The sequence below is a fragment of the Aspergillus candidus genome, assembly GCF_002847045.1.
Source record: "Aspergillus candidus strain CBS 102.13 unplaced genomic scaffold BDW47scaffold_59, whole genome shotgun sequence".
NCBI lineage: Eukaryota > Fungi > Ascomycota > Eurotiomycetes > Eurotiales > Aspergillaceae > Aspergillus > Aspergillus candidus.
In genome coordinates this window covers 117,774-139,638 of record NW_020194064.1, presented here as the reverse complement: position 1 = coordinate 139,638, position 21,865 = coordinate 117,774, and the positions used below count along the sequence as shown (strand labels likewise).

At 51.5% G+C, this 21,865-nt stretch overlaps 7 protein-coding genes across 7 annotated transcripts; 2 read left to right on the top strand and 5 right to left on the bottom strand.

The window, feature by feature from the left end:
• Window positions 1–513: 513 nt before the first annotated feature.
• Window positions 514–2,480, bottom strand: BDW47DRAFT_111859 (mitochondrial processing peptidase). The gene is made up of 5 exons (XM_024814035.1): window positions 2,236–2,480; window positions 2,046–2,171; window positions 1,905–1,982; window positions 1,141–1,835; window positions 514–1,080 (listed from the first exon to the last, which is right to left on the bottom strand). Exons 1-5 carry the CDS (start codon window positions 2,383–2,385, stop codon window positions 690–692), a joined length of 1,440 nt encoding a protein of 479 aa, XP_024668678.1. The 5' UTR covers window positions 2,386–2,480; the 3' UTR covers window positions 514–689.
• Window positions 2,481–2,727: 247 nt separating this feature from the next.
• Window positions 2,728–3,772, bottom strand: BDW47DRAFT_111857 (CTAG/PCC1 family protein). Its single transcript, XM_024814034.1, has 2 exons — window positions 3,654–3,772; window positions 2,728–3,572 (listed from the first exon to the last, which is right to left on the bottom strand). Exons 1-2 carry the CDS (start codon window positions 3,680–3,682, stop codon window positions 3,278–3,280), a joined length of 324 nt encoding a protein of 107 aa, XP_024668677.1. The 5' UTR covers window positions 3,683–3,772; the 3' UTR covers window positions 2,728–3,277.
• A 3,605-nt stretch (window positions 3,773–7,377) lies between these two features.
• Window positions 7,378–8,721, top strand: BDW47DRAFT_73187 (uncharacterized protein). Its single transcript, XM_024819709.1, has 3 exons — window positions 7,378–8,506; window positions 8,557–8,616; window positions 8,692–8,721. The coding sequence occupies exon 1, from the start codon at window positions 7,561–7,563 to the stop codon at window positions 8,500–8,502; it is 942 nt and encodes a 313-aa protein (XP_024668676.1). The 5' UTR covers window positions 7,378–7,560; the 3' UTR covers window positions 8,503–8,506; window positions 8,557–8,616; window positions 8,692–8,721.
• A 1,731-nt stretch (window positions 8,722–10,452) lies between these two features.
• On the top strand, window positions 10,453–13,548 carry BDW47DRAFT_73139 (1,4-alpha-glucan branching enzyme GLC3). Its single transcript, XM_024819708.1, has 8 exons — window positions 10,453–10,941; window positions 11,009–11,133; window positions 11,228–11,327; window positions 11,380–11,492; window positions 11,549–12,240; window positions 12,290–12,625; window positions 12,712–13,342; window positions 13,413–13,548. Exons 1-8 carry the CDS (start codon window positions 10,890–10,892, stop codon window positions 13,440–13,442), a joined length of 2,079 nt encoding a protein of 692 aa, XP_024668675.1. The 5' UTR covers window positions 10,453–10,889; the 3' UTR covers window positions 13,443–13,548.
• A 476-nt stretch (window positions 13,549–14,024) lies between these two features.
• BDW47DRAFT_111842 (F1F0 ATP synthase subunit beta) lies at window positions 14,025–16,839 on the bottom strand. Its single transcript, XM_024814033.1, has 7 exons — window positions 16,689–16,839; window positions 16,424–16,590; window positions 16,199–16,284; window positions 16,072–16,114; window positions 15,630–15,946; window positions 14,697–15,546; window positions 14,025–14,638 (listed from the first exon to the last, which is right to left on the bottom strand). The coding sequence occupies exons 1-7, from the start codon at window positions 16,697–16,699 to the stop codon at window positions 14,559–14,561; spliced, it is 1,554 nt and encodes a 517-aa protein (XP_024668674.1). The 5' UTR covers window positions 16,700–16,839; the 3' UTR covers window positions 14,025–14,558.
• A 960-nt stretch (window positions 16,840–17,799) lies between these two features.
• On the bottom strand, window positions 17,800–19,170 carry BDW47DRAFT_111838 (cytochrome c oxidase subunit IV family protein). The gene is made up of 3 exons (XM_024814032.1): window positions 18,718–19,170; window positions 18,392–18,585; window positions 17,800–18,300 (listed from the first exon to the last, which is right to left on the bottom strand). The coding sequence occupies exons 1-3, from the start codon at window positions 19,025–19,027 to the stop codon at window positions 18,211–18,213; spliced, it is 594 nt and encodes a 197-aa protein (XP_024668673.1). The 5' UTR covers window positions 19,028–19,170; the 3' UTR covers window positions 17,800–18,210.
• Window positions 19,171–19,331: 161 nt separating this feature from the next.
• Window positions 19,332–20,888, bottom strand: BDW47DRAFT_111835 (actin-binding ADF family protein). The gene is made up of 5 exons (XM_024814031.1): window positions 20,680–20,888; window positions 20,596–20,606; window positions 20,164–20,424; window positions 20,045–20,093; window positions 19,332–19,983 (listed from the first exon to the last, which is right to left on the bottom strand). The coding sequence occupies exons 1-5, from the start codon at window positions 20,683–20,685 to the stop codon at window positions 19,843–19,845; spliced, it is 468 nt and encodes a 155-aa protein (XP_024668672.1). The 5' UTR covers window positions 20,686–20,888; the 3' UTR covers window positions 19,332–19,842.
• Window positions 20,889–21,865: the final 977 nt, after the last annotated feature.

Here is a 21,865-nt window from a genome sequence, read left to right as displayed (position 1 = left end):
CAACTACCAAGCAAAGCCCACCTTATATACCCCCCGTCCCCTCCCATAAACTAGATAAACGTCTCGAAAACCGCACGTGCAACTTCCCCGCCGAGTCAATCGATCGAACAACTGTCTCCGACAGCCTCATATATTTCTAGCGGGGCTATGATAAGGTCCCATGGGCCATGACGGTGGTGCTGCTGACGGGCTGGGCTGCGCCTCTGGCACGGCCAATCATTCGGTTTGGTGGACTGGTCGCCTGATAGTGGTTTGATTGTTTATCTACTTTACTTGCGTGGGTCTTTTTTTTTTTTTTTTTTTTTGCAGACTTGAATAAGTAAACAGTTATTTGGTTGGTTGCTGATTGTTGATCGATGATTGGGGCGCATGCAACTGTATTGGGCGACTATGTTGGGTAAGTTCTCATTTCTATGGTTTATGGTGAACGTCGGGTACATAGATCTGCTTCCCTAAGATCATCGTCTTCGTTTTCGTCTAGTAGAGTACGGATTGAATCTACAGGGTACTGAATAGAATAATAGAACAATACAGTTTTAGTATATCAGCGACAGTTGGTACTGTACAAGACACGCTACCGGCTCCACCTCCGCGGTCTATTACCCTCCAACAGAAAAGAAAAGAAAAAGAACAAGCGCCATGGGCCGCGCGGCGCGCAAAACGGGTTAGAAAAACATCACATTGCTCGATTACAGGGTGTTGCGGCTCATGTCCGCGCGGATCCGGTTGTAGTCGAGGACACCCTCGACGCTGCCGACCGCGCTGACGGCCACATCCTGATCCCAGATCTTGCGGCTGGCGAAGTCCATCACGTCCTTCTCGGAGATCTGGCCGATCGTCTTCTCGATGTCCTCCGGTGTCAAGCGGCGGCCGGTCGTGATGATCTGGCGACCGATGTCCTCGGCGACGGCGGTGGTGCCGTCCAGGGACAGCAGGATCGAGGCCTTGAGCTGGGCCTTGGCGCGCTCCACCTCGGCGGAGGTGACGTTGAAGCACAGGCGAGACCACTCGCGCAGGGTGAAGTGGACCAGGTCATCGAGCTGGGTCAGGTTCTCGGAGACGAGGTAGATACCCCAGAGACTGGACGGGTTAGTCATTCATTCGACCTAGAGGAAGTAGGAAGCGAGGGGGGACACTCACCCAGTGTCGCTGTAGCTGGTGGAGAAACTCATGAAGCTGTTGGCCAGAGCGTGGTGCTCGACGTGGGAGCTGAGCTTGCTGCCCAGGTAAGGGGAGTTGCCCATGGCACGGTCCCAGTTGCCGACGATGGCCTGGGTGACCAGGGCGAGGAAGTAGTCGTCATCCTTCCAGCTGACACCCTCCACGGCCAGGGCCAGGTGGGCCGAGCCGACGGTGTCGTCACGGACGCGGACCTCGGAGCCGATGAACTCGGGCAGACGCTTCTGCTCAGCGGTGAGAGCGGCGGCGGCAGAGGTGGGCGGCTTGTTGGGGAGAGCACCGAAGTGCTCCTCGGCGAGACGGACGAGCTGCTCGTGGGGGATGCCACCGGCACCGACCAGGACCATGCGGTCGGCGGTGTAGTTGGTCTTGATGTAGTTCTCGAGGTTGTCGCGGGAGATGGTCTGGATGTTCTCCTTAGGGCCGAGGATGGTGCGGCCAAGGGGCTGGCCCTGGTAGGCGGTGGCGTGCAGGTGGTCGAAGACGACTTCCTCCAGCTGCTTGTCAACCTCCTCCTGCTCGCGCAGGATCACGTCACGCTCGCGCTCGATGGCACCGGCCTCCAGCTTCGAGTTCTGCAGGATGTCGGAGAGGATGTCGACGGCCTTGGGGACATCGTTGTTGAAGGCCTTGGCGTAGTAGACGGTGTTTTCTCTCTATCATTGAGTAGTTAGTTCTGTTCCTACCACCATAAATCTGGCTTGAGCCGGGTTTCCGGGTCCTACCGAGGTGTAGGCGTTCAGGTGAGCGCCCATGTTCTCGATCTCAAGCTCCAATTGGTGCTGGCTGCGCTTGTTGGTGCCCTAATAACGAGGTCAATTTCCTTCCCCACGTTTGATTTTTTTTTTCGTAATGTTCTGGTTTACCTTGAACGCAAGATGCTCGAGGAAGTGCGCGGTACCGTTGGTCTTGTCAGTCTCGGCCCTGCTGCCGGCGTCGATCCAGACACCGACAGTGGAAGTCTGAGCCCACGGGGAGTGCTCGGTCGCGATCTAAAAGCCGTCAGTAAGCCGGCGACCTGATAGACAGGATCAATAGGCGGTCATTGGGCCGTACCGTGAATCCATTGGACAGAGTCGTCGACTGAGTGGTGGAGGGCAGGGTAACCGGCGAAGCAAAGCCACGCTTCACAGGCTGGATGGCCTTGAGAGCGGCGCGACTCCGCAGAGCCTGGTTAAGGTTGAACGCTAGGCGCCGGGAAGCCATTATGCAAATAGACTTAATGGGTGGGAAGAAGGGAGGAGGTGGAGGAGGAATGGGGTGACAGAGAGAGGCGGACACGGTCAACGCTGGAGATGCGAGGTTGAAGTTCGGGAGTCAAATTGTTCGCCCTCCCGCCGGCCAATCACATGACCCGCTTTTCCAAACCGCCTGCTTTCGATCCGATTTGTTCCCGCTGACTCAGCGTCTTCCTGCCGGGATTGCCTGAATTATTCTGCCACCGCTCACCATGCAGTTCAAGATAGAAGCTGAGCTCTATATCAGGATCAACATTACGATTCTTGCATCTAGTCAATATTAATACAGATATACAGGAATGGCTCATATGATTAAAGATACTAATAACCATGATGACATGATAAAACCTAGGCTGTATTGAACCACGCTCTGCTCAAGCTCACATTAACCTTCTGCCACGTGCGCTGAGGTTCCCAGGTCCGGACTGGTAGAGGTGGGATAACATGGACTTTCCTCCGAAAGACATGACGATGCTCTGTCCCTTGTCAATGTTCTGTCCTAACCTAGCCCGGCGCGTCATTCCCCACTGCAGTCCACACTCGAATGGGGGACGGTTATGCCGTATGCAATTGTCCAAGGTAACCTGCACCTCATTCAATATAACACGTCAAACCCATCCCCTTGTCTGAGCAGCCAGTATACCAATCTATTTCCCCCGTAGAATCATGTCGTAGCCGGCGCGCGATCTCCCGAATGATGCTGGCTCTGTGTCTGGGCCCATCCACCCAGAGAGCATAACAGAACGCCTCGGAGCATGCGTCGTCGCTGTGCCCCACACGGAGGTAACGAACAGCTGGCCTTCGAGGTGAAAATGAGACGGAAGAGGATCATAATCTCGTTACCATTCAACAATCATTGTTCATTCCTCCCCATGTTCCAAAACATCCACGTCCAGCTCCTCCATCACCCCCAGAACGACCCCCACGCTCTCCATGAACCCGTTCACCGCCACCCGCAACATCCGGTTCGTAGTAGCCCGGTACGTGATATCCAGGACCGTCGTGCCTGACTCGTCTGCTGTCTGGGTTTCTTCTTTCGAGGGGTGCACCAGTTCGAGGTCCCGCTGGACGAACTGAGACAGCTCGGCGTCGACTTCGAGGCTGCGGAGCGCGGCAGAGGCGAGACGGTTCGTGGGAAGGGGAAGGGAGATTTTCCTAGCAAATGTCAGTGTTCGCTGGTGGTGGTTTCGAGACGTGCTCTTCTGTTTGGGAAGTGGGGTAATTTCAGTGGCTCACATTGAATAAGGGAATTGAGGGGTGGCCATGTTGGCTGTTGTCGCGCGTGAGGCAAATGAGAAGGGTCAGAGAGTATAGCCCTAGGGCAAGAGACAGCAGGGGTGATTGAAGCCTTGGAAAGATAGGTTCAGTCGTCTTTACTGTAGAAAACTTGGTGGAGACTAAGGTGGGCGATAATGAAGATGGGTGGTGGCTGAGTCAGCAATGTCATATGTAGAGCAATTCACCAGTTGGCGCGAAAAGCACAACAGTTCCCATTTCGGCAAATTCGCAGTTGGTGTCTCGAATATTAGGCTCTTCACAACTTCTTGTATTATAGATAATCATTTATCCTAGCTGGCTTGTGAGTCCGACAGGGTAGGTCCCTATCATCCTCGTTGCATAGAGCTACGATGTGCATCTTTAGATGGGACGTTTTAAGAGTATCAGGTAAAGTAAATCAATTCAGATGATAATCCGTGCTTTGTAGAAGGATTTCAGGATAATCGTAAAGGCCTCACCTGATTTCTTGTGCATAGCAACGTGAACATCATTTCGGTCTTCTTCTATGGCCATGGCTGCAAAATCAGATTGGGATAGATGATTTCGGGCTTGCTAACACCCACTGCACCGCTCATCAAGCGGTGACCAGACAGGCGAGCATAGTATCGAGACCTGCCAATCAACCATATGGTACTCTATTTCCTTTGAGATTGCCCTTTGCGAGGATGTGAAAGCTGCTGATCCCTGACCCGGTCTCTTGTCGAGGCTCTATACTCGCTGGGGGTTTGGTGCGCACGGCGAGTGGGTAAGCCCATGGCCAGATGGGTCTGGTCTCGCAATTATCGTTCAAGCTAGAAACCAAGAGCTCTCTTGTATATGTCTGACAGCTTAGAAGTCTGCCATCCGATAACAGCTATGATAAGATTGCAACAGTGCTACCACTGCTTCGCTCATCGCCGGAATAGCGAAGGATCATAGGATTTCACCATTCGCCATCTCACGACGGCTCAATACCACACTTCTCCGTGTACTTTCATAGTGCTGGTAAGGATATCGAACCTTCATCATTTGCCAGAGAAATCGCCACTGTTTGCCAAGGTCCTGCTCAATAACGAGACATCAAGGGGTCAAAATAGCCCCTATCAACCATGAGGTGTTAGGGAGTATAGAACATCAAAACTCCGAGAAAAATTCAATGTTCTAGAACAGGGATAAGAAGGTCAATGAATCCAGAACACCATTGGAACTAACCCCCTGGTAGAAGGTTCTTCCCCTTTTCTTAATTCTCGCCGACAACTGTGGCTCGTACTTTTGATCTGCACCCAGTGCCGAGTGGGATCTGCCAATGACGCAGTGAAATTCTCCATTCTCAAGGAGACAAATTTCAATCGATGGAAACAAGATACGGCCCGACGGGATACACCACCTGGACGGCTGGCCCGGCACTGGGGCAAGGCAAAAGGGACCCATCACCAACGTAATAGCCCAGACATCTGTGGCAGTGATTCGAGCCCCTCTCGGCCTTGCTGCATCGCACAAAGCTATGGGGTGGTACCTGCTGCGATTTGCGCAGAAATTAACGGATACTATCGCCTTGTCCGCTTCCAGGTGGGCAGGGGGTCGACGGCTGATCCCAGTCAAGTAACCTTGGCGATGACCTCAGAGGGGGAATGGAATCCACCGTGATGGGCCCTGATTTCCCAGTAGTCCGAAGTATTGAGGTCAGAAATCAGGAGTCATGCAGCACAGGCACTCCTCGCTGGCGGGGAAAAGGGGAACAGAAAGTCGGTGGAGTACAGTTCACGGTATCTCCGCCGTTGCCCAGACCGATCAGTAGTTTCTATCAGATGTCAAGTCTCGAAGTCCAACGCGGCAATAGCACAAGAAAGAACGGCCCATCTCGTCTCAGTCGGACGGGATTAGGCCGACTAGATTTGTCGGGAGGCCGCCCGAGGTAAACGCAAAAGGAGGAATCCCGATTATACTGGTTTACGATTTATGATCAAGAACTCGTACGACAGAAATCAGAGGTCGTTGGCGGGAAACAGTCAACAGCATTTCGGTCGGCCCGATTCTCCATTCAATGCCGATCCATCCATGTCTCCGTGCGGTAAGGGCGTATGGATATGGAAGAGAAACTTGGGTAGGTACGGTGTGCGCCGGAACTAGCGCAAACCTGGAAGACTAGAATGATGAGGATCGACAAATCTCCACCAAATCAATAAGCTTGATGATCGTAAGAAACCACTTGTGGTTCTCTGGGAGTACCCATGTGGGCCTCACTGATCTTCTGCACTACTCTACCTATCTCCTTCCAATTCCATGCTTGACGTCGGTGGCAATTGTGTTCGAAAAAAGAAAATGGACGTTCTTTTCGGAAATTGGCGACACTCCCCTCCCTTTGATCATGCCACTCCAAAGTGAATCAAACGGGGTGGCATGTTGTCCCACATCCTCCAATGCCGTTCATGTACAGAGGCGCTGTGTGGGTCCTCATGGGGGACGAATCTGGATAGACAGGGGAGAAAAAACACTAAAAGCCTTACCAAAGTGATGATACCGCTGGTACGATGCTCCTTTGAGTCCCGTCCATAGTCTCTTCCTTGGCTCGTTGGCATCCAGGAAATCCTTGGATTTATGGATCAGATACTGGGGCCCGCACGGCTCTACCGCGCATCCGTTGGTTCATGGCCCAGCGCAACGAACAGCAGTTCTATATTTGGCCAGTTAGAGAGGACCGATGAGAGAGAGGATGGCTGGTCCGCGGCAAACATGATCTTGGTACATCTTATCTTTGATTTGTAAATACTTCCTGCCTTGACTGGCAAGAAGTACGAGATCAATTACCAACGTTGAGCATGTGAAGTGCCCCATATTTTGTTAACGGCCATGTTAGTGGCAGTCAAGTCCCACTAGAGGGAATAATATTAAACGTGGACCACCTTTCGAAACTCTAAATCAAGGACTAAGAGAGCCCTATAGAGCCAGTCGGAATGGAAAAGCCTGCACGTAGATGTCTCCGTCCCTTCGTTAGGACGCAGTTAGATCGGACGAGGCAGTCCAAAAACTATCAATGGTTCTCTCGTGTTCTACACCAACACACTGAGGAACAGTCTATGTGAAGGTGGACTATGGCGTCTTGGGCTCGAAGCCTTACTGGCGTCATTAGACTCCAGGTAAGATTAAGCGCAGATCCCAATGGCGATAGGGGATCACGATCAAGTACAGCTTGTTGTTGAGCCCACAAGCGGATCCGGCTTCTTTCCGATGAGCAATCCTGACCATCCGATGGTTTCACCAATGTCGTTGCTGATCAACTAGCTGCTTGTGGATTGATCAGTGTATATCATTTTAGCAGAAGACAGTGGTTTGCATCGTTCAAAGTGTTGTAAACGTTCGTCGGTGGTCTCAATCAAACAAGTCCTTGGGACGCGTGAACTAGAGAACTTCTGTGGCTGGTCCTTTGCCATAGCTTGCTAAGGGCATCCTCCATCACAAAATGGAGAGAGGGACAATACCCGACTGCCGCGGAAAATGCCCTGCTAGTATAGACTCCATCGAGTATCCACAAGATAGACCATTGTGACCCCATCCACCTTGTAAGATTGCTCCCTCGGGCAAGAATCCCAGGTCTAGACAAGGACGACCCGCCAGCCCAACTAGCACGTTAGTATGCAATGATCAAGGCTTCCGGAAGAGGGACGATCAAAACGAAAAGATAGGAAAAGGATCATCCCGGTGCCATATTTAAGACTCGACATCCCATGGCCATGGTGACTTCTTTCTTTTCTCCAGCAGTCCAAACGTTCATTCTTTCGCTCAAGTCTTTTGCTCTCCCCAGTCCAACTCGGGTCTTTCATTCATTCGATTCCTCGCGAATCCGTCCATTCTTTCAGAAAAGAAACCTATTTTCCATACACCCAACATGAAGTCTGCTTTCGTCGCTTTCGCCGCCCTGGCTGGCTCGGCCGTCGCCGCCCCTACCGGTGCTCTGTCCGCCGTCACCAAGACCTTCGACACGGTCACTTCCGTTTCGATCTCTTCTATCCCCGCCGCCACCTCCGAAATCGCCATCTCCCCCAGCGGCGTCGTCTCCCCTAGCCCCGTTGTCTCTCCCAGCGGCGTCGCCGACGACGGCCACCTTCTCAAGGATATTGGTCACGGTGCCAACAAGGTCCTGACCGTTACCGGCCAAGACACCAAGAAATTGCTTGTCAAGCTCAGCCCTGAGGTCAGCCACCTGCTCTCTGGCCTGGGTCTTCCCGAGGTCGGCGTTCCCGCCGGCAAGATCGTCAAGACCGCTGGTGCCATCGGCGATCTCCTCCAGGACATCGGCGAAGCCGTCGACGGCCTGATCACCGTTGTCGACAAGGACCTCGGTGCCGTCCTGATCCAGCTCGACCCCGAAGTCACCGGTCTCATCTCCGGCCTGGGCCTTCCCGTCCTGGGCAACGCCCTGGGCGAAGTTGTGGGTACCCTTGGTGAGAACCTGAAGCGCTCCGACAAGGATGGCCTCCTCGAGGATGCTGCCCCCGTCGCCAAGGATATCCTCCAGGTCACCGGCGAAGACTCCAAGCAGCTTCTCGTCAAGCTCAGCCCTGAGGTCGCTGAGCTGATCTCCGGTCTCGGTCTCCCCGGTGTTGGTAGCGCTATTGGCAAGATCGTCAAGACTGCCGGTGGCGTCGGTGATCTCCTCAAGGACCTTGCCTGGCCCGTTGAGCAGCTCTTGACTGTTGTTGGCGAGGACGGCTCTCACCTTCTGATCCACCTCGAGCCCAGCGTTGTTGGCCTCCTTACTGGTCTTGGTCTGCCTGCCCTCGGCCACCCCCTTGGCCATGTTGTCGGCACCGTCGGCGAGAACCTGTAAATTTGTGAGTCTGCCTGCTTTGGTTTGTGTCTAGGTTGATGCTAATCTGCCCAGTGTGTCCCATGATTTATCCCGGGATTGATCAATTCCCACTTCGCTGCTTGGAAGGCCACTGTATCTGGCATGTTAGCAGTGAACAGCACGAAAATTAAATGTACATTATCCGCTATCCGGGTTGCTTTTGCTTTCCTTTCGAGCCTGGACCGACGTCCTATTGCATATTCTGGGAGTTCCTATAGATATATGTTTAATCACTATAAATCTACGATTCAATAGACATAATGAGCGTGCTTGTTTGATCACCTTTACCCTGGAAGGGCACGGGGTGAAAAACAACCCCGGACTTCCAGAACGCCCAAACAAGTAGATTTCATTACATACGATTGGTGGGGGATCAATAGGATCCCACTTGACGCGCGGAGTCATATGTTCCTTGACTTGTAAGAAAAAACAAGGGGGTCAGGAGTGCGTGAGCATATCTTTATCCACTCTGACGTGTGGTGGGCTGGAGGTGGGAACATGGGAGATAGCCAGCGATCCAAATAGGGACGGCCGTTTCACGTCGCGGATCCGCAGATCCACTCGCCCAAAAATCCATTTGGCAGGTGTGTACCGGACACATTCCGAGAAAAACCGGCGGTGACAATAATAGAAGCTCGAACAAGCCATGGAATTCGAAAGAAAACAATAATATCAAAATCATGATTGGTGAACTATACATACCGATCTTCCTCTTTCGCGATAACCACACCAATGTCCGTCGTCCTGTTGGAGCGAGAAACCCATAACAGTCTCTGCCGTCGCTGCTCTAGTGTGCTCCATCACTCATTTGAACCAGCGAACTTTGGCGACTATATTTAGCTTGTCGAGGTGAGCATTGAAAGCAGAGACACACCGAGTAGGTAGTCTCAGCGGGCTTCTTCCCTTAAGTCTGAGCCTTCGGCATCATGGTCTGAATGGCGGTCGACAACTGAAGCAACAATTCCTAGGCTCGCCAAGCGAGCTGAGGCAGTCTAGCTACCCTTGGCGCTCATATCACCTAGCATATCGATACAGGGCTCGAATCTGGACGAGTACATAACGGTCAAGGGAAATCCTTGCCAATAAGAAGTGCTCGGCGACCATACAAGAATATTCGGGTCAAACATCTACTGTGGTCGGAATCCTGGAAGGCCATGTGTTTCTGGGTGCCGATGCGATTATTCTTCGTATCATTTCTCGAATCACATCATCTGAGATTCTGACCGAACGATGGCGATCAAGCACAACGGTTGTAGCAGTCTTTCTTCAAACATATTTGCCGACAAAGCCCCGGAAGATATGATAGTACTGGTGTACTTGCTTCATCTTGAGGCCACAACGACACACACCACCTTTGTATTAGCAGTCGCTAGAGCAGAGAGCACTCTAACCTAGGACCTAGAATAACAGTTTACACTCCCACCTGGAAGGAAATCTCCATGTCTTTTACCCGGCCGCGGCAACTTACTGGCACATATCACCTGCCATTTCCGATGTATATGCGGACGCTGCCCATTCTATTTTCATTTCTGGCTAATCTGTCGAGACAGCCCCAATGTTGTCCGCACGAATATAATCGGAGCCTGCTTGATCTCGGAGCAGCGTCCCATTACATTGAAGCTAATGACACCCAGCAAGTACCCGAAATTGGCAGATGGGTTTATGCGTCTAGCAGTTCTTGTTCAAACCATGGCGATAATTATATCGTTTGATGCAGTAGGAAAGGATGGAACAATTCGATCGAAATAACCTGCCAGAGTCTGACATGCAGGTACGCGCGATGCAGGTCTTCCGTGTAAAGAAATTGACCACTTGATTCTGTTGTCAATCCTTCGTGCAGATATTTTTTTATAAATCAGACTGCATCCTGTTTGTCTCGGGCTAGGACGTTTAGAACCATGCAGGTGGATTATTAGAGCGTCGAATGGACTACGATCACTTGCAGATAACACCCTTATCGGAAGATGATCACCGGCAGCTCACAGCGAATGAACTAAGTGGGATCCAGACTAGGACCAACAGGGGTTAACAGGGGGAAAAACAAGGAAGAAAACCTTGGAAGGAGGAGGAGGCGAAGAAGAAGATTGGTGAGAGCGACAAGGAGAAAAAAAGCGTTGAGGGGCTGACTGATGTCACGGGAGCTTGGGCCTCGACCCTCCCCGCATGGCCAGATGCGAAGACTGATTGCTACTCTCTATCCAGACTTTTCCTCTTTCTTCTCTACTTGATAATTGTTGCTGGAAGCTTTATTTACTCGATCTTTTTCCTGGCTCTATTCTGCCCTTCTGAGCTATCCTCCATTGGCAGTAGTATTCCATTGCTGGATTGTCATTTCGTGCTGATCTTAACTATTGTCGGAGCTTCCCATGGCGACTCAAGCTGGAGATGTCTCTACATCAACACCGACCGACGGTACAGGTCAGTGGAGCGAACGGCGAATGGGTTCAATTTCTGAGAAACTCCTTTTGCTAATGAATTCTTTTAGGCGTGCTGAAATTGGACCCGTGGCTGGAGCCATTCAAAGACGCTCTCCGCCGTCGTTTTAGCTTCGTGGAGAGCTGGGTTAAGACCATCAACGAGTCAGAAGGGGGCTTGGAAAAATTCAGTCGAGTAAGTGATCCTGTTAACAATTGAATCATCAGTTGCTACTGTGTTTCTCCACAACAGTCCGTGTCTTGCGACTGACCGACGAGACCAACGATAGGGCTACGAGCGCTTCGGTTTTAATGTCAGTGACAATGGCGACATCATTTACAGAGAATGGGCACCCAATGCTACAGAGGCCCAGCTAGTTGGCGATTTCAGTACGTCAATCCGTGTGGGGATCATGCAGTGAAGCATTACTGAAGCTGGCAGACAATTGGGATCCCGCGACCAACCCGATGAAGAAGGACGGCTTCGGAGTCTGGGAGGTAACGGTGCCGGCCAAGGACGGGGCCCCAGCTATTCCGCACGATAGCAAAGTCAAGGTATATCTGTGTGGGTTCTTCAGAGATTCGATCCTGTGCGATTGACACTCCTTTAGATAACCATGGTCCTCCCCAGCGGCGAACGAATCTACCGAATTCCCGCGTGGATTAAACGCGTCACTCAGGACCTGGATGTGTCCCCCGTCTATGACTCTGTCTTCTGGCACCCTCCCCCGGCAGAGCGATACCAATTCAAACACTCGCGCCCAAAGAAACCGGAGAGCCTACGTATCTACGAAGCTCATGTCGGGATATCCTCTCCAGAAACAAAAGTCGCGACCTACAAGGAGTTCACAGCAAACATGCTACCTCGAATTAAGTACCTGGGGTACAATGCAATTCAACTCATGGCTATCATGGAACACGCCTACTACGCGAGCTTCGGGTACCAGGTAAACAACTTTTTCGCCGCAAGCAGCCGCTACGGCACGCCTGAGGACCTGAAAGAGCTTGTAGATACCGCCCACAGCATGGGCTTGGTGGTTCTCCTTGATGTGGTCCATAGCCACGCTTCAAAGAATGTCCTCGATGGGCTTAACAGGTTCGACGGAACGGACCACCAATACTTCCACGGGGGCGAGAAAGGGCAGCATGCCCTGTGGGATAGCCGACTATTCAATTTTGGCAGCCATGAGGTTTTGCGCTTTCTGCTCAGCAACCTTCGATTCTGGATGGAAGAGTATGGGTTCGATGGTTTCCGCTTTGATGGCGTTACTAGCATGCTCTATACTCACCACGGCATCGGAACGTACGTCACCCATCCATACTGCCGCTTTACCCTTACTCACAATGCCCAGTGGCTTTTCCGGCGGTTACCATGAATACTTCGGTCCTTCAGTGGACGAAGAAGGCGTGATGTATCTGACCCTTGCCAACGACATGCTCCACGAACTCTATCCCAACTGCATCACCATAGCAGAAGATGTGTCCGGAATGCCCGCGCTGTGCCTGCCGCACACCTTGGGAGGAGTTGGCTTCGACTACCGCCTCGCCATGGCTGTTCCGGACTTGTATATCAAGCTCCTCAAGGAGAAGCAAGACATCGAATGGGACATAGGCAATCTTGCCTTCACGCTCACCAATCGCCGCCACGGCGAAAAGACGATCGCTTATGCCGAAAGTCACGACCAAGCGTACGTTCCCTGACCCTTGTCCAAGAAAGAAATGAAAAACAAAAATCAAAGAATGAAAGAAATAACCAAAGCTAACCCACCCCCAGTTTGGTCGGTGACAAGTCACTCATGATGTGGCTCTGCGACAAAGAGATGTACAGCAACATGTCAGTCCTGACAGAGTTCACGCCAACCATCGAGCGCGGCATGGCCCTCCACAAGATGATCCGACTGGTAACGCACGGCCTCGGCGGCGAAGGCTACCTCAACTTCGAAGGCAACGAATTCGGGCACCCCGAATGGCTCGACTTCCCGCGCGAAGGCAACAACAACTCCTTCTGGTACGCGCGGCGGCAGCTCAACCTAACCGAAGACCCCCTCCTGCGCTACGGACTCCTCAACGAGTTCGACCGCGCGATGCAGCTCACAGAGCAGAAATACGGCTGGCTGCACGCGTCGCAAGCGTACGTCAGCCTCAAGAACGAGACTGACAAGGTGCTCGTCTTCGAGCGCGCGGGCCTCCTCTGGATCTTCAACTTCCATCCGACCGAGAGCTTCACCGATTACCGCGTCGGCGTCCAGACCGCCGGTACTTACCGCATTGTCCTCGACACCGACGACAAGGCGTTTGGGGGGCTGGGCCGTAATCTCAAGGAGACGAGATTCTTCACGACGGATATGGAGTGGAATGGACGTGCCAATTTCTTGCAGGTTTATCTCCCGACGCGGACGGCTGTGGTAGGTTTCCCTCTCCCCATGACCCCCGATCACTACTATAACAGTTCCACTAACAAGTCGATCTCCTCAGGTCCTGGCTTTGGAAGAAACAACCCTGTAGTTATTTATCGAATACCACCGTCAACAATCAGTTCTCTAATCATATCTACATTGCTGTGTCTAGACCAATCAATATACATACTTCTATTCAGTCCGCCAGCAGTAAAATCACAACATAGTGAGTGGACAACAATAAAACAACCATGAAAAAGACAGTACCAGTGCCAGTAGTAGTAGTAGGAGTAGTAGTAGTAGTAGTAGTAGTAGTAGTAGTAGTAGTAGTAGTAATTACCCAGTAAAACCGCCACAAACAGGAAATACAACCAGATACACATAGAAACCACCAAGTTCCGTAGCTGCTCGTTAAACACTCACCATGTACATCATCCTACCTACCTACCTACCTACCCACAGGTTGCATCCAAGCCGGTCCAAATCCACACCCATGAAATCGTATAGATGTGATCTTATCTGGGTTTGGCCAGATTTTTGAGTCCTGACACCCTACACGCACAAACACACACCTACCTGCCCACCCACCCAGGACATGGAAAAACAGACTAGACACATACGAAAGCACGCCGTAGGCGGACACTACATAAAAGAATGTTTAATACACGAAGAATGAATAAATAGTAGGAGAGGTAGCTAGATGGATAGATAGATACCTACGAAAAAAAATCTACAACTGACTACAGCAAGTAACATCCCCCATCACCCACACACCTCCCAAAAAAAAAGAAAAGATAAATCCAACAAAAGAAATGAATACAATTGTCCCAGCCCAGAGGGTATTCAGGCTGACTTGTGGTCATTTTCGACTTACTTACATGAGGCACATAGTGTAACACAAAAAAAAAGAAAAAGAGAAACTACCCAGACAGGAGGAAGAAAGGACGACTCTCTTGTCCCTGCCCAGAATCATTTTCTTTTTCTTTTTTTTTAAAAGATAAAAAGGAAAAATGTAGGGTGAGAGGTGCTCTTTTTCCTGGGTTCTTGCTCTTTTTGTTGTTTGAAATGGTTCAAAGGCCTTTCTTTCGTTCAACTTCCCTTTCTTAATTGGAGTACTGTACACGTATCCGACCAAAAAAACGGAGACACTTGAGGAAGAAAGGAAGTTCCATATTCTAACAAAAAGGAAAAGGAGGAAATAGGGCGCTTTAAAACAATATTACATTTACTGGCCCTCGAGCTCGGCAGCGATCTTCTCACCCTTGGCGCGGGCGGAGGCGAAGTTACCAACCATGTAGAAGGCGTCTGGAAACCGGTTAGCACGGAGGCATTGCAAACATTGGGGAAAGAGAAGGAAACATACTCTCGGGAAGGTCGTCACCCTCGCCGTTGATGATGGCCTTGAAGGAGTTGATGGTGTCCTTCATGTCGACCAGCTGACCCTCGATACCAGTGAAAACCTGGGCGACGGTGAAAGGCTGGCTCAGGAAACGCTGCAGCTTACGGGCACGCTCGACAAGGAGCTTGTCGGCCTCGGACAGTTCGTCCATACCCAGAATGGCAATGATATCCTGGAGCGACTTGTACTCCTGGAGCATCTGCTGGACGCGGGTGGCGGTGTTGTAGTGGTCGTCACCGACGATACGGGGGTCCAGCATACGGGACTTGGAGTCCAGGGGATCGACGGCCGGGTAGATACCCAACTCGGAGATACCACGGGACAGCACAGTGGTGGCGTCCAGATGCGCGAAGGTGGTGGCGGGGGCGGGATCCGTCAGATCATCAGCGGGCACGTAGACGGCCTGGACGGAGGTGATGGAACCCTTGTTGGTGGTGGTGATACGCTCCTGCATGCCACCCATGTCGACGGCCAGGGTGGGCTGGTAACCGACAGCGGAGGGGATACGACCCAGCAGGGCAGACACCTCAGAACCGGCCTGGGTGAAACGGAAGATGTTGTCAATGAAGAGCAGCACATCCTGACCCTCCTCGTCACGGAAGTACTCGGCGATGGTCAGACCGGTCAGGGCGACACGGGCACGGGCACCGGGGGGCTCGTTCATCTGACCGAAAGCCAGGGACACCTTGGAGTCACCCTCGAGGTTGATGACACCGGTCTCCTGCATTTCGTGGTACAGATCGTTACCCTCACGGGTACGCTCACCCACACCACAGAAGACGGAGTAACCACCGTGAGCCTTGGCGATGTTGTTCTAGACGGGGGGAGGTTAGCGATTAGCACGAAACCATCGCGAGAGGAGCGCCTCTCTCGATCCGGATCGGATAGATAACTTACGATCAACTCCTGGATGAACACGGTCTTACCGACACCGGCACCACCGAACAGACCAATCTTACCACCACGGGCGTAGGGGGCGAGCAGATCGACGACCTTGATACCAGTGACGAGAATCTCGGCCGAGGTCGACTGCTCGACGAAAGCGGGAGCCTCGGCGTGGATGGGGGCGTACTTGACGGCCTTGATGGGGCCACGCTCGTCAATGGGGTCACCAGTGACGTTGACGATACGGCCCAGGGTGCCAGGACCGACGGGGATGGTGATGGGAGCGCCAGTGTCACGGGCGGCAGCACCACGGGTCAGACCCTCAGTACCTGTTCGAGGTCGTGTTAGTTCGTCGGTCCAGGGAAAGACCACGTAAGAGGGAGCGGTCAAGGGAGAAGACAGCGACACCCTGGTGGACGACAAGGAACTGGGAGAGGCATCAAGGGAAACTTACCATCCATGGCAATGGTACGGACGACATTCTCACCCAGATGTTGCTGTTTCCACGTTAGCTATGATCTTGTTTGATGTTATCAGACCGAATGATATTTTTTTTTTTCGGTCTCCATCTCAGAACATACCGAAACCTCCAGGACGAGCTTCTGGCCACCGTTCTGGGTCTCAATGGCGTTCAGAATGGCGGGAAGCTTCTCGCCGTCGAACTTGACTGCAGTCGAAAGTCAGCGGTTAGGAATTCTCGATGAATTTCGGGTCGTTGTTGATGATTTTGGCGATGAAGAAAAGATTTTCGCGTAGGGGTTCCCGGGAAAGCAGGGTTTTTTTTCTCGGGTATCCGACCAACGTACCGTCGACGACGGCACCAATGACCTGATGAATCTTGCCAGTGGAAGCAGCCTCAGAGCTGGCAAACCGGGCGAGAGAAGGGAAGCCATTGGCCTTGGGCTGGAAGGCGCGGCGGGCGACGGGGGCAGGTCGGGCGAAAGCAGCCCTCCCGAAGGTCCGGGCGAGACCGCTATGAAGGGGAGAAAAATCGACGGTCAGCACGGGGGGGGAGCAAAAAGGAATTGATATTGAAACTACGAGAAAGAGTTAAAGGGAAAGAGCACTAACCTCTTAAACATGGTTCAGGTGTTGAAGAGCGAAATGGGGTGGGGAGAAGATGAGGTTAAAGTGAGGAGATGGGGGGGGAGAAGGAAGAGAGAAGGGAAAGGGAACTTGGAAGGGAAGAGGTTGACTGGGTTTGAGGTGAGCTGGACACACGGGCGAATTGTGTCCGCCTTAGCCTGTCCGGGGCGGTTTTGCCGACGATCCCGTGATGTGCCGAGCATTTCCCTTCACACTCTTTTTGAATTGTTTTGATTTTAGTATTTGATTTGATTTATTGATTTCTTCATGTCTCTTTATTTTACTTGATTGTAGTTTCTTCTATTTCACTTGATATCTATTTTTTTGGATATATTTTCTCTGTGGAATCAGTAGGTTCCCCTCTCCGTCTCACAGTCCCTCCCTAGCGCGTCTCTCCCTGGCTCCTCCGGAAACCGGGCTTAGGGGAAAAATCGCACACAAATGAGGAGAGTCTTGGCACCCGGATTAGCCCCAACCCATCAGATACTTCTGCAATGATTCGACTGAGGCTCATAGTGTTCTATCTTTTGTTGTTTTTTTAATTCCTGAGAATTATTTGATTATTTAAAACTAGTATTTTATTTTACATATTTATGTATGTATGTATTATTTTTTTTTTGTTTTGCATCAGTTGTGATCCTGGCTGGTTCATCCGACACCCGTAAACGCCGGCTGTCCATTTTCGGACGAACGCTGCAACGAAGGGGGAAATGAAGGGGAAAATTCTGACGGTTGTCCCCGTGACTCGTCATCGTCCCGACCGACCAGGGACCAGGGTAACGTTCATATATATGTAGACTACTTGTATCATTCGTTCTATAGGTTTGTATAGATATTATATTTAGGTGTATACGGAGTATATACTCGTATATATATATATATATATATTTATATATTTTTATATATTTTTATATATCTTTATATATACACCAGTTGATGCTCTGACCGACATGTACTCTGTAGTCTCCTACTAATAGCTTACCGCTTGACCAGCATGACATGTACGATAGTAGACACAAAATAGTCAAACCAATGCCTACTCAATAGCAGATATCAGAGATATATAATTTTGGGTACTAGTCCGAGATGATGTCTGCTACAGCCGATGATGAAATCACTCCTCTTACGATCAGATGATCTGACACTCCGGATCCGGAAACATCCGCTCGGACTACCACAACACGCATTACCAAGGGAAAGAAAATGATAGGACATGGAATATCTGAAATAAAGACATAGAAAAAATGTATATAGACCACAAAGGAAATACATAGATTATTGCACAATACGAGATACACGGATTCTTTTGGGCTAGAATTGACAACATTCGAGTGAGACACAATGGTGGAAGTGCCCATCCGCAATGGGAGATTTGATTGATCCGGCGGCAGCAAAGTGAGTGGAAGGGAGAAATGGACAGGGGACCATGAAGGTTTCATTTGCACAACGGGGGGACGGGCCCTATCCATCACGTTCGGCAGTCATCGGGGCGGTCGTTGCCTCGCATCTACGACTTCTCCAGAGGGGGGCTCTGCACGAAGCCCTTGCCCTGGTACTCCTTGGAGCTGATGCCCGTCATCGGGTCCATCTTCTCTCTCTGTTTTCACAGGAAACGTTAGCAGTGGTCCAATAATATCCGAGTTCAATACACCGGATGGATTCGCAACTTGGCGACCAGTATCACGTACCAAGGCGTACTCGTTGCTGGCCTCCTGCCACTCCTTCGACATGGTCTTGGGCTGCGGCTTGGCGAACAGGTGGATGACGTAGAAAATCGCAAAGGACACAGCAGTCAACTGGGTCACCTTGATCAGGATACGCAGACCCTCACCCTTGGGGGCACCGGCGCGAGGGCCGTGAGCGCCGAAAGCAATCCAGTAGGCTAGGTGGGGGAAGAAGAGATACCATCAGCAAAATTCTGTTCGGTCGGGGACAGCGAGGATTAAAAAGTGGGAGGGAGGGAGAAAAAAGGGAAGAAAAAAGAAGCAATTGTGGAGAGGAAAGATCAACCTACCGGCCTTCTTCTCCTGCAGGGTCATCTGGTGCCAGTCGACCTTCATGCGGTCCCTCAGCTGCATCCACAGCTCGGCCTGCTCCTGGGGGGGCATACCCTCCCAGCGCTTCTCGATGCCAGCGAGGGTCGGGTTGGCGATGGCATGCTCGGAGGCGGCGCGGATCTGCTGGGGAGCGACGGACTTCTTCTCGAGCTGCGGGCGAGCGTTCAAGCAAGCCATTGGGCCCGGGATGGTGCGGTAGGAGCGAGTGGCCGCCGAGGGCAGGGCCGAGCTGCGAGGAGCAGCCCGGGCGACAGAGCGAGCGAACATTGTGCGGTTGGCGAGAAGCGATCAATTGAACGATAAAAATACACTCTCCGGGAGCGAGAGAGAGAGAATTCTCCTGGGGAGGGTTGGAAGAGGCTAAAATACGAGTGGAGGAGGTGGTCGGGGCTCGCGATGGGGAGACGAAGTCAACGACCGATGGTGGTTTGAGGTCGAAAGTCGAGGATCCGGCGGGTTGGCTTAGTCCGTTTTGCCCGCCCGCTGATTGGTCCACGTCCCCTTGGTCACCCGAGAGTCCGTCTTCACCTCATCCGTCTTGATGGCACATGTTTATAACTGATGAGATTCTCTCCACGCACATGTCACTCCAGCTCTGTTCTAATTCCCAGGCTATACTTACAAAGGATGATCGATGTGAACCAAATTGGTGGAAACCGAAACTACTCCTACGATGACCTCCCAATCACTACACTATACCTTCGAACGAACGTCCCAAGACTACAGAATCCTAACGAGGTGAAGTTGTGTATTGAACTATACACCGATCCGCTGAAATCACACTCCAGACCAGGTGGCAGTATTCTGTACAGGCAAACGCTGACCAAAGGAAAACAACCCCCTCCCTAACGCTCGTTCATGGAAAGTGCCACGATCGCCAATAGCAAGGATGACACGGTCACTATCAAAGCAGTCAAAGTCGTAAAGATCTCATATTGAACTAAATGTGTGCAGAGAACGTGAATGAATCGGTTGTTCTGTGACAACCTCTCAAGCTGGGGACCGGCGGGGAGTGATGCCATGCAGGAACCAGCGCGTACACACAAAGATCACCGAGTCCGAACCCAGCCAGCGAACGTCATTTATTTGCCAGCCTTGCCGCCGCTGGCTTCAGCCAGGACGGTCTTCCACTCGATATCGCTCTTGTCGTCGGCGTGGATGGAAGTGGACAGGTTGAGGGCGTTCTTCACCGTCTCCCGGCTGCTGGCGTAAAGCATGGACCACTGTGGTTCGGTGTCAGTCATGGGCTCACAGCTTTCATGAGGGGGGTTAAGTGGGCCATACAAGAGTGGGGGTCTCGCTGGGGACCCAAGAGATGAAGATGATCTTGCTCCTACAGGTGGTCGGACAAGTTAGCGGATCTTCGTTGCATGAAACTAGAAGAGGTGTTGGGAATCTCATACCTCTTGCCTTCGCCACCACCCAGGTCATACTCGACGTCGTAGACAGCATAACGGGGGGCAGGGTTGCCCTTGGCATCACGGGCAGATTCTAGCTTGCCACGGAAAACCTCGTAGTCCTGGTCCGACGAGGTCTCATCGATGACGACCTGCTTCTTGTCGTCGGTGATCTTGAAGATGATGAACTTGGTCTTCTCGCCATGCTTGTTACCGCTCATGCGGAACTCGTTGAACTTAGAGACGCATTCGTCGGCAACGGCGACACTAAGGGTTGTAATTCGTCAGTACGGTGTCGCGGGGTTCCCGGGTGGTTCGGGGGGGGGGGGGGGGGGGGGGGGGGGTTGCGCGGGGGGGGGGGGGGTGGGGGGGGGGGGGGGGGGGGGGGGGGGGGGGGGGGGGGGGGGGGCCTAGTTGAGGCGATATCCGTTGACGTACCCAGATGCGAGCTGTGCAAAAAAAAAGTCAGTCCTAGTTGTCTTCTCCTTCACTACAAGTTTGAAAAGCAATATCATCACTTACCGACATTGTGATTTGTGTTGGGGGAAGAAAAAGAGGTCTGGAACAATAGCGATGATCTGTTAGTTACTGGTTCCCCCTGTTCCGTATGCTGCGCCTCGATGGGGAAGAAAACAAAACGAAGCAATGCGACAAAAGACAACAGATAGAGTTGCTATATAGGAAGTAAAAAAAAGTCAAAATGTGAGAACTTACAGGTACTTGAAGATTAAACAACGGTAAAAGGGGGAGATGAGGAGAAAGGGAGTAATAGAACAATAGTAAGGTAGTGATGGAGCCGAGATGGAGATAGAGGGGCATTTGGTTTAGTTGTTGTGCTTGCGTTTGGCGGCGGCGGTGGGGCGGGGGGCAGTCACACGTGACGGGCCGTCGCACCACCCAGTTTATGGAGTATGCCTAGTAGACAGTAGAACGGCCCTATCTGCTCTGTTCGACGAGGTGTGGTACATTAACTGTATGAATAGATACAGATTTTTATTCTAGTTGACCTGGCTGATTGAAGGGTGATTTAATACGATATATATCCGGAATCTTTCTTTTTGACATACAGAGATATATATATATGTACAATCTGGATATCACTTTGCTACAAGAAATGTACAAAAACATCCACACGATCCTATGACAAGAAAGTTACAAATGCAAACATCCAAGGCGAGAGAATCTCCGATTTATCATCTTCAAAACTCAGAACTCGATATTATTACCAAGAAGTAGAGCTCGCGTACGGGGGCTTCGACATGGAATTTGTTTGAGCAAAACCAAAGGCGCGTAATGGTCACAGCTTGTTCAGGGAAGATTGCTCTCCTGTGAATAGTTTGCTGGAATGGAAAGTCCCTAAGCCAGAAACCAGGCAAAAGGGGTCTAGACCATCTTCCAGGCGACTCTGGTGTCTAGGCGTTCCTGCATTTGACGTAGGTAGATGGAGAAGTGGGAGCGCTGATATCAGCGGAGATTCAGTCACTCACTACGTTATCTCTCTCTCTCTCTCTTGATTGTTCTACAACAGTACTATCCAAGGACCCTGATTTACAACCAATTCTCAAGATCAATTGAACCTGTTGCTATTCTTGGACTGTACGCATCACGGGTTTCTGGGCCCTTCGAGGGAAGCAATGGATAACGTGTTGACTTGATGTTTTCACTGCGTGATATCCGAAAATCAATCAACGAATGACACAGCTATGGC

What these genes read in the sequence shown, in the direction of transcription:
- BDW47DRAFT_111842 (XM_024814033.1), bottom strand. An exon ending in CATTGGTGCCGTCGTCGACG is followed by an intron (nt 16,285 to 16,423) that starts GTACGTTGGTCG and finishes TTTCGACTGCAG; the next exon opens with TCAAGTTCGACGGCGAGAAG. An exon ending in AGCTCGTCCTGGAGGTTTCG is followed by an intron (nt 16,115 to 16,198) that starts GTATGTTCTGAG and finishes ACGTGGAAACAG; the next exon opens with CAACATCTGGGTGAGAATGT.
- BDW47DRAFT_111859 (XM_024814035.1), bottom strand. Translation starts at nt 2,385, where the DNA reads ATGGCTTCCCGGCGCCTAGCGTTCAACCTTAACCAGGCTCTGCGGAGT. An exon ending in CTCTGTCCAATGGATTCACG is followed by an intron (nt 2,172 to 2,235) that starts GTACGGCCCAAT and finishes GACGGCTTTTAG; the next exon opens with ATCGCGACCGAGCACTCCCC. An exon ending in TCGAGCATCTTGCGTTCAAG is followed by an intron (nt 1,983 to 2,045) that starts GTAAACCAGAAC and finishes CCTCGTTATTAG; the next exon opens with GGCACCAACAAGCGCAGCCA.
- BDW47DRAFT_111835 (XM_024814031.1), bottom strand. An exon ending in GGTGGTGGCGAAGGCAAGAG is followed by an intron (nt 20,094 to 20,163) that starts GTATGAGATTCC and finishes GACCACCTGTAG; the next exon opens with GAGCAAGATCATCTTCATCT. An exon ending in CCAGCGAGACCCCCACTCTT is followed by an intron (nt 19,984 to 20,044) that starts GTATGGCCCACT and finishes ACCGAACCACAG; the next exon opens with TGGTCCATGCTTTACGCCAG.
- BDW47DRAFT_73139 (XM_024819708.1), top strand. Translation starts at nt 10,890, where the DNA reads ATGGCGACTCAAGCTGGAGATGTCTCTACATCAACACCGACCGACGGT. An exon ending in AACACCGACCGACGGTACAG is followed by an intron (nt 10,942 to 11,008) that starts GTCAGTGGAGCG and finishes GAATTCTTTTAG; the next exon opens with GCGTGCTGAAATTGGACCCG. An exon ending in ACTCACCACGGCATCGGAAC is followed by an intron (nt 12,241 to 12,289) that starts GTACGTCACCCA and finishes CACAATGCCCAG; the next exon opens with TGGCTTTTCCGGCGGTTACC.
- BDW47DRAFT_111838 (XM_024814032.1), bottom strand. Translation starts at nt 19,027, where the DNA reads ATGTTCGCTCGCTCTGTCGCCCGGGCTGCTCCTCGCAGCTCGGCCCTG. An exon ending in CCTGCAGGAGAAGAAGGCCG is followed by an intron (nt 18,586 to 18,717) that starts GTAGGTTGATCT and finishes TCCCCCACCTAG; the next exon opens with CCTACTGGATTGCTTTCGGC. An exon ending in CCAGCAACGAGTACGCCTTG is followed by an intron (nt 18,301 to 18,391) that starts GTACGTGATACT and finishes CTGTGAAAACAG; the next exon opens with AGAGAGAAGATGGACCCGAT.
- BDW47DRAFT_73187 (XM_024819709.1), top strand. Translation starts at nt 7,561, where the DNA reads ATGAAGTCTGCTTTCGTCGCTTTCGCCGCCCTGGCTGGCTCGGCCGTC.
- BDW47DRAFT_111857 (XM_024814034.1), bottom strand. Translation starts at nt 3,682, where the DNA reads ATGGCCACCCCTCAATTCCCTTATTCAAT. An exon ending in CCTCAATTCCCTTATTCAAT is followed by an intron (nt 3,573 to 3,653) that starts GTGAGCCACTGA and finishes GACATTTGCTAG; the next exon opens with GAAAATCTCCCTTCCCCTTC.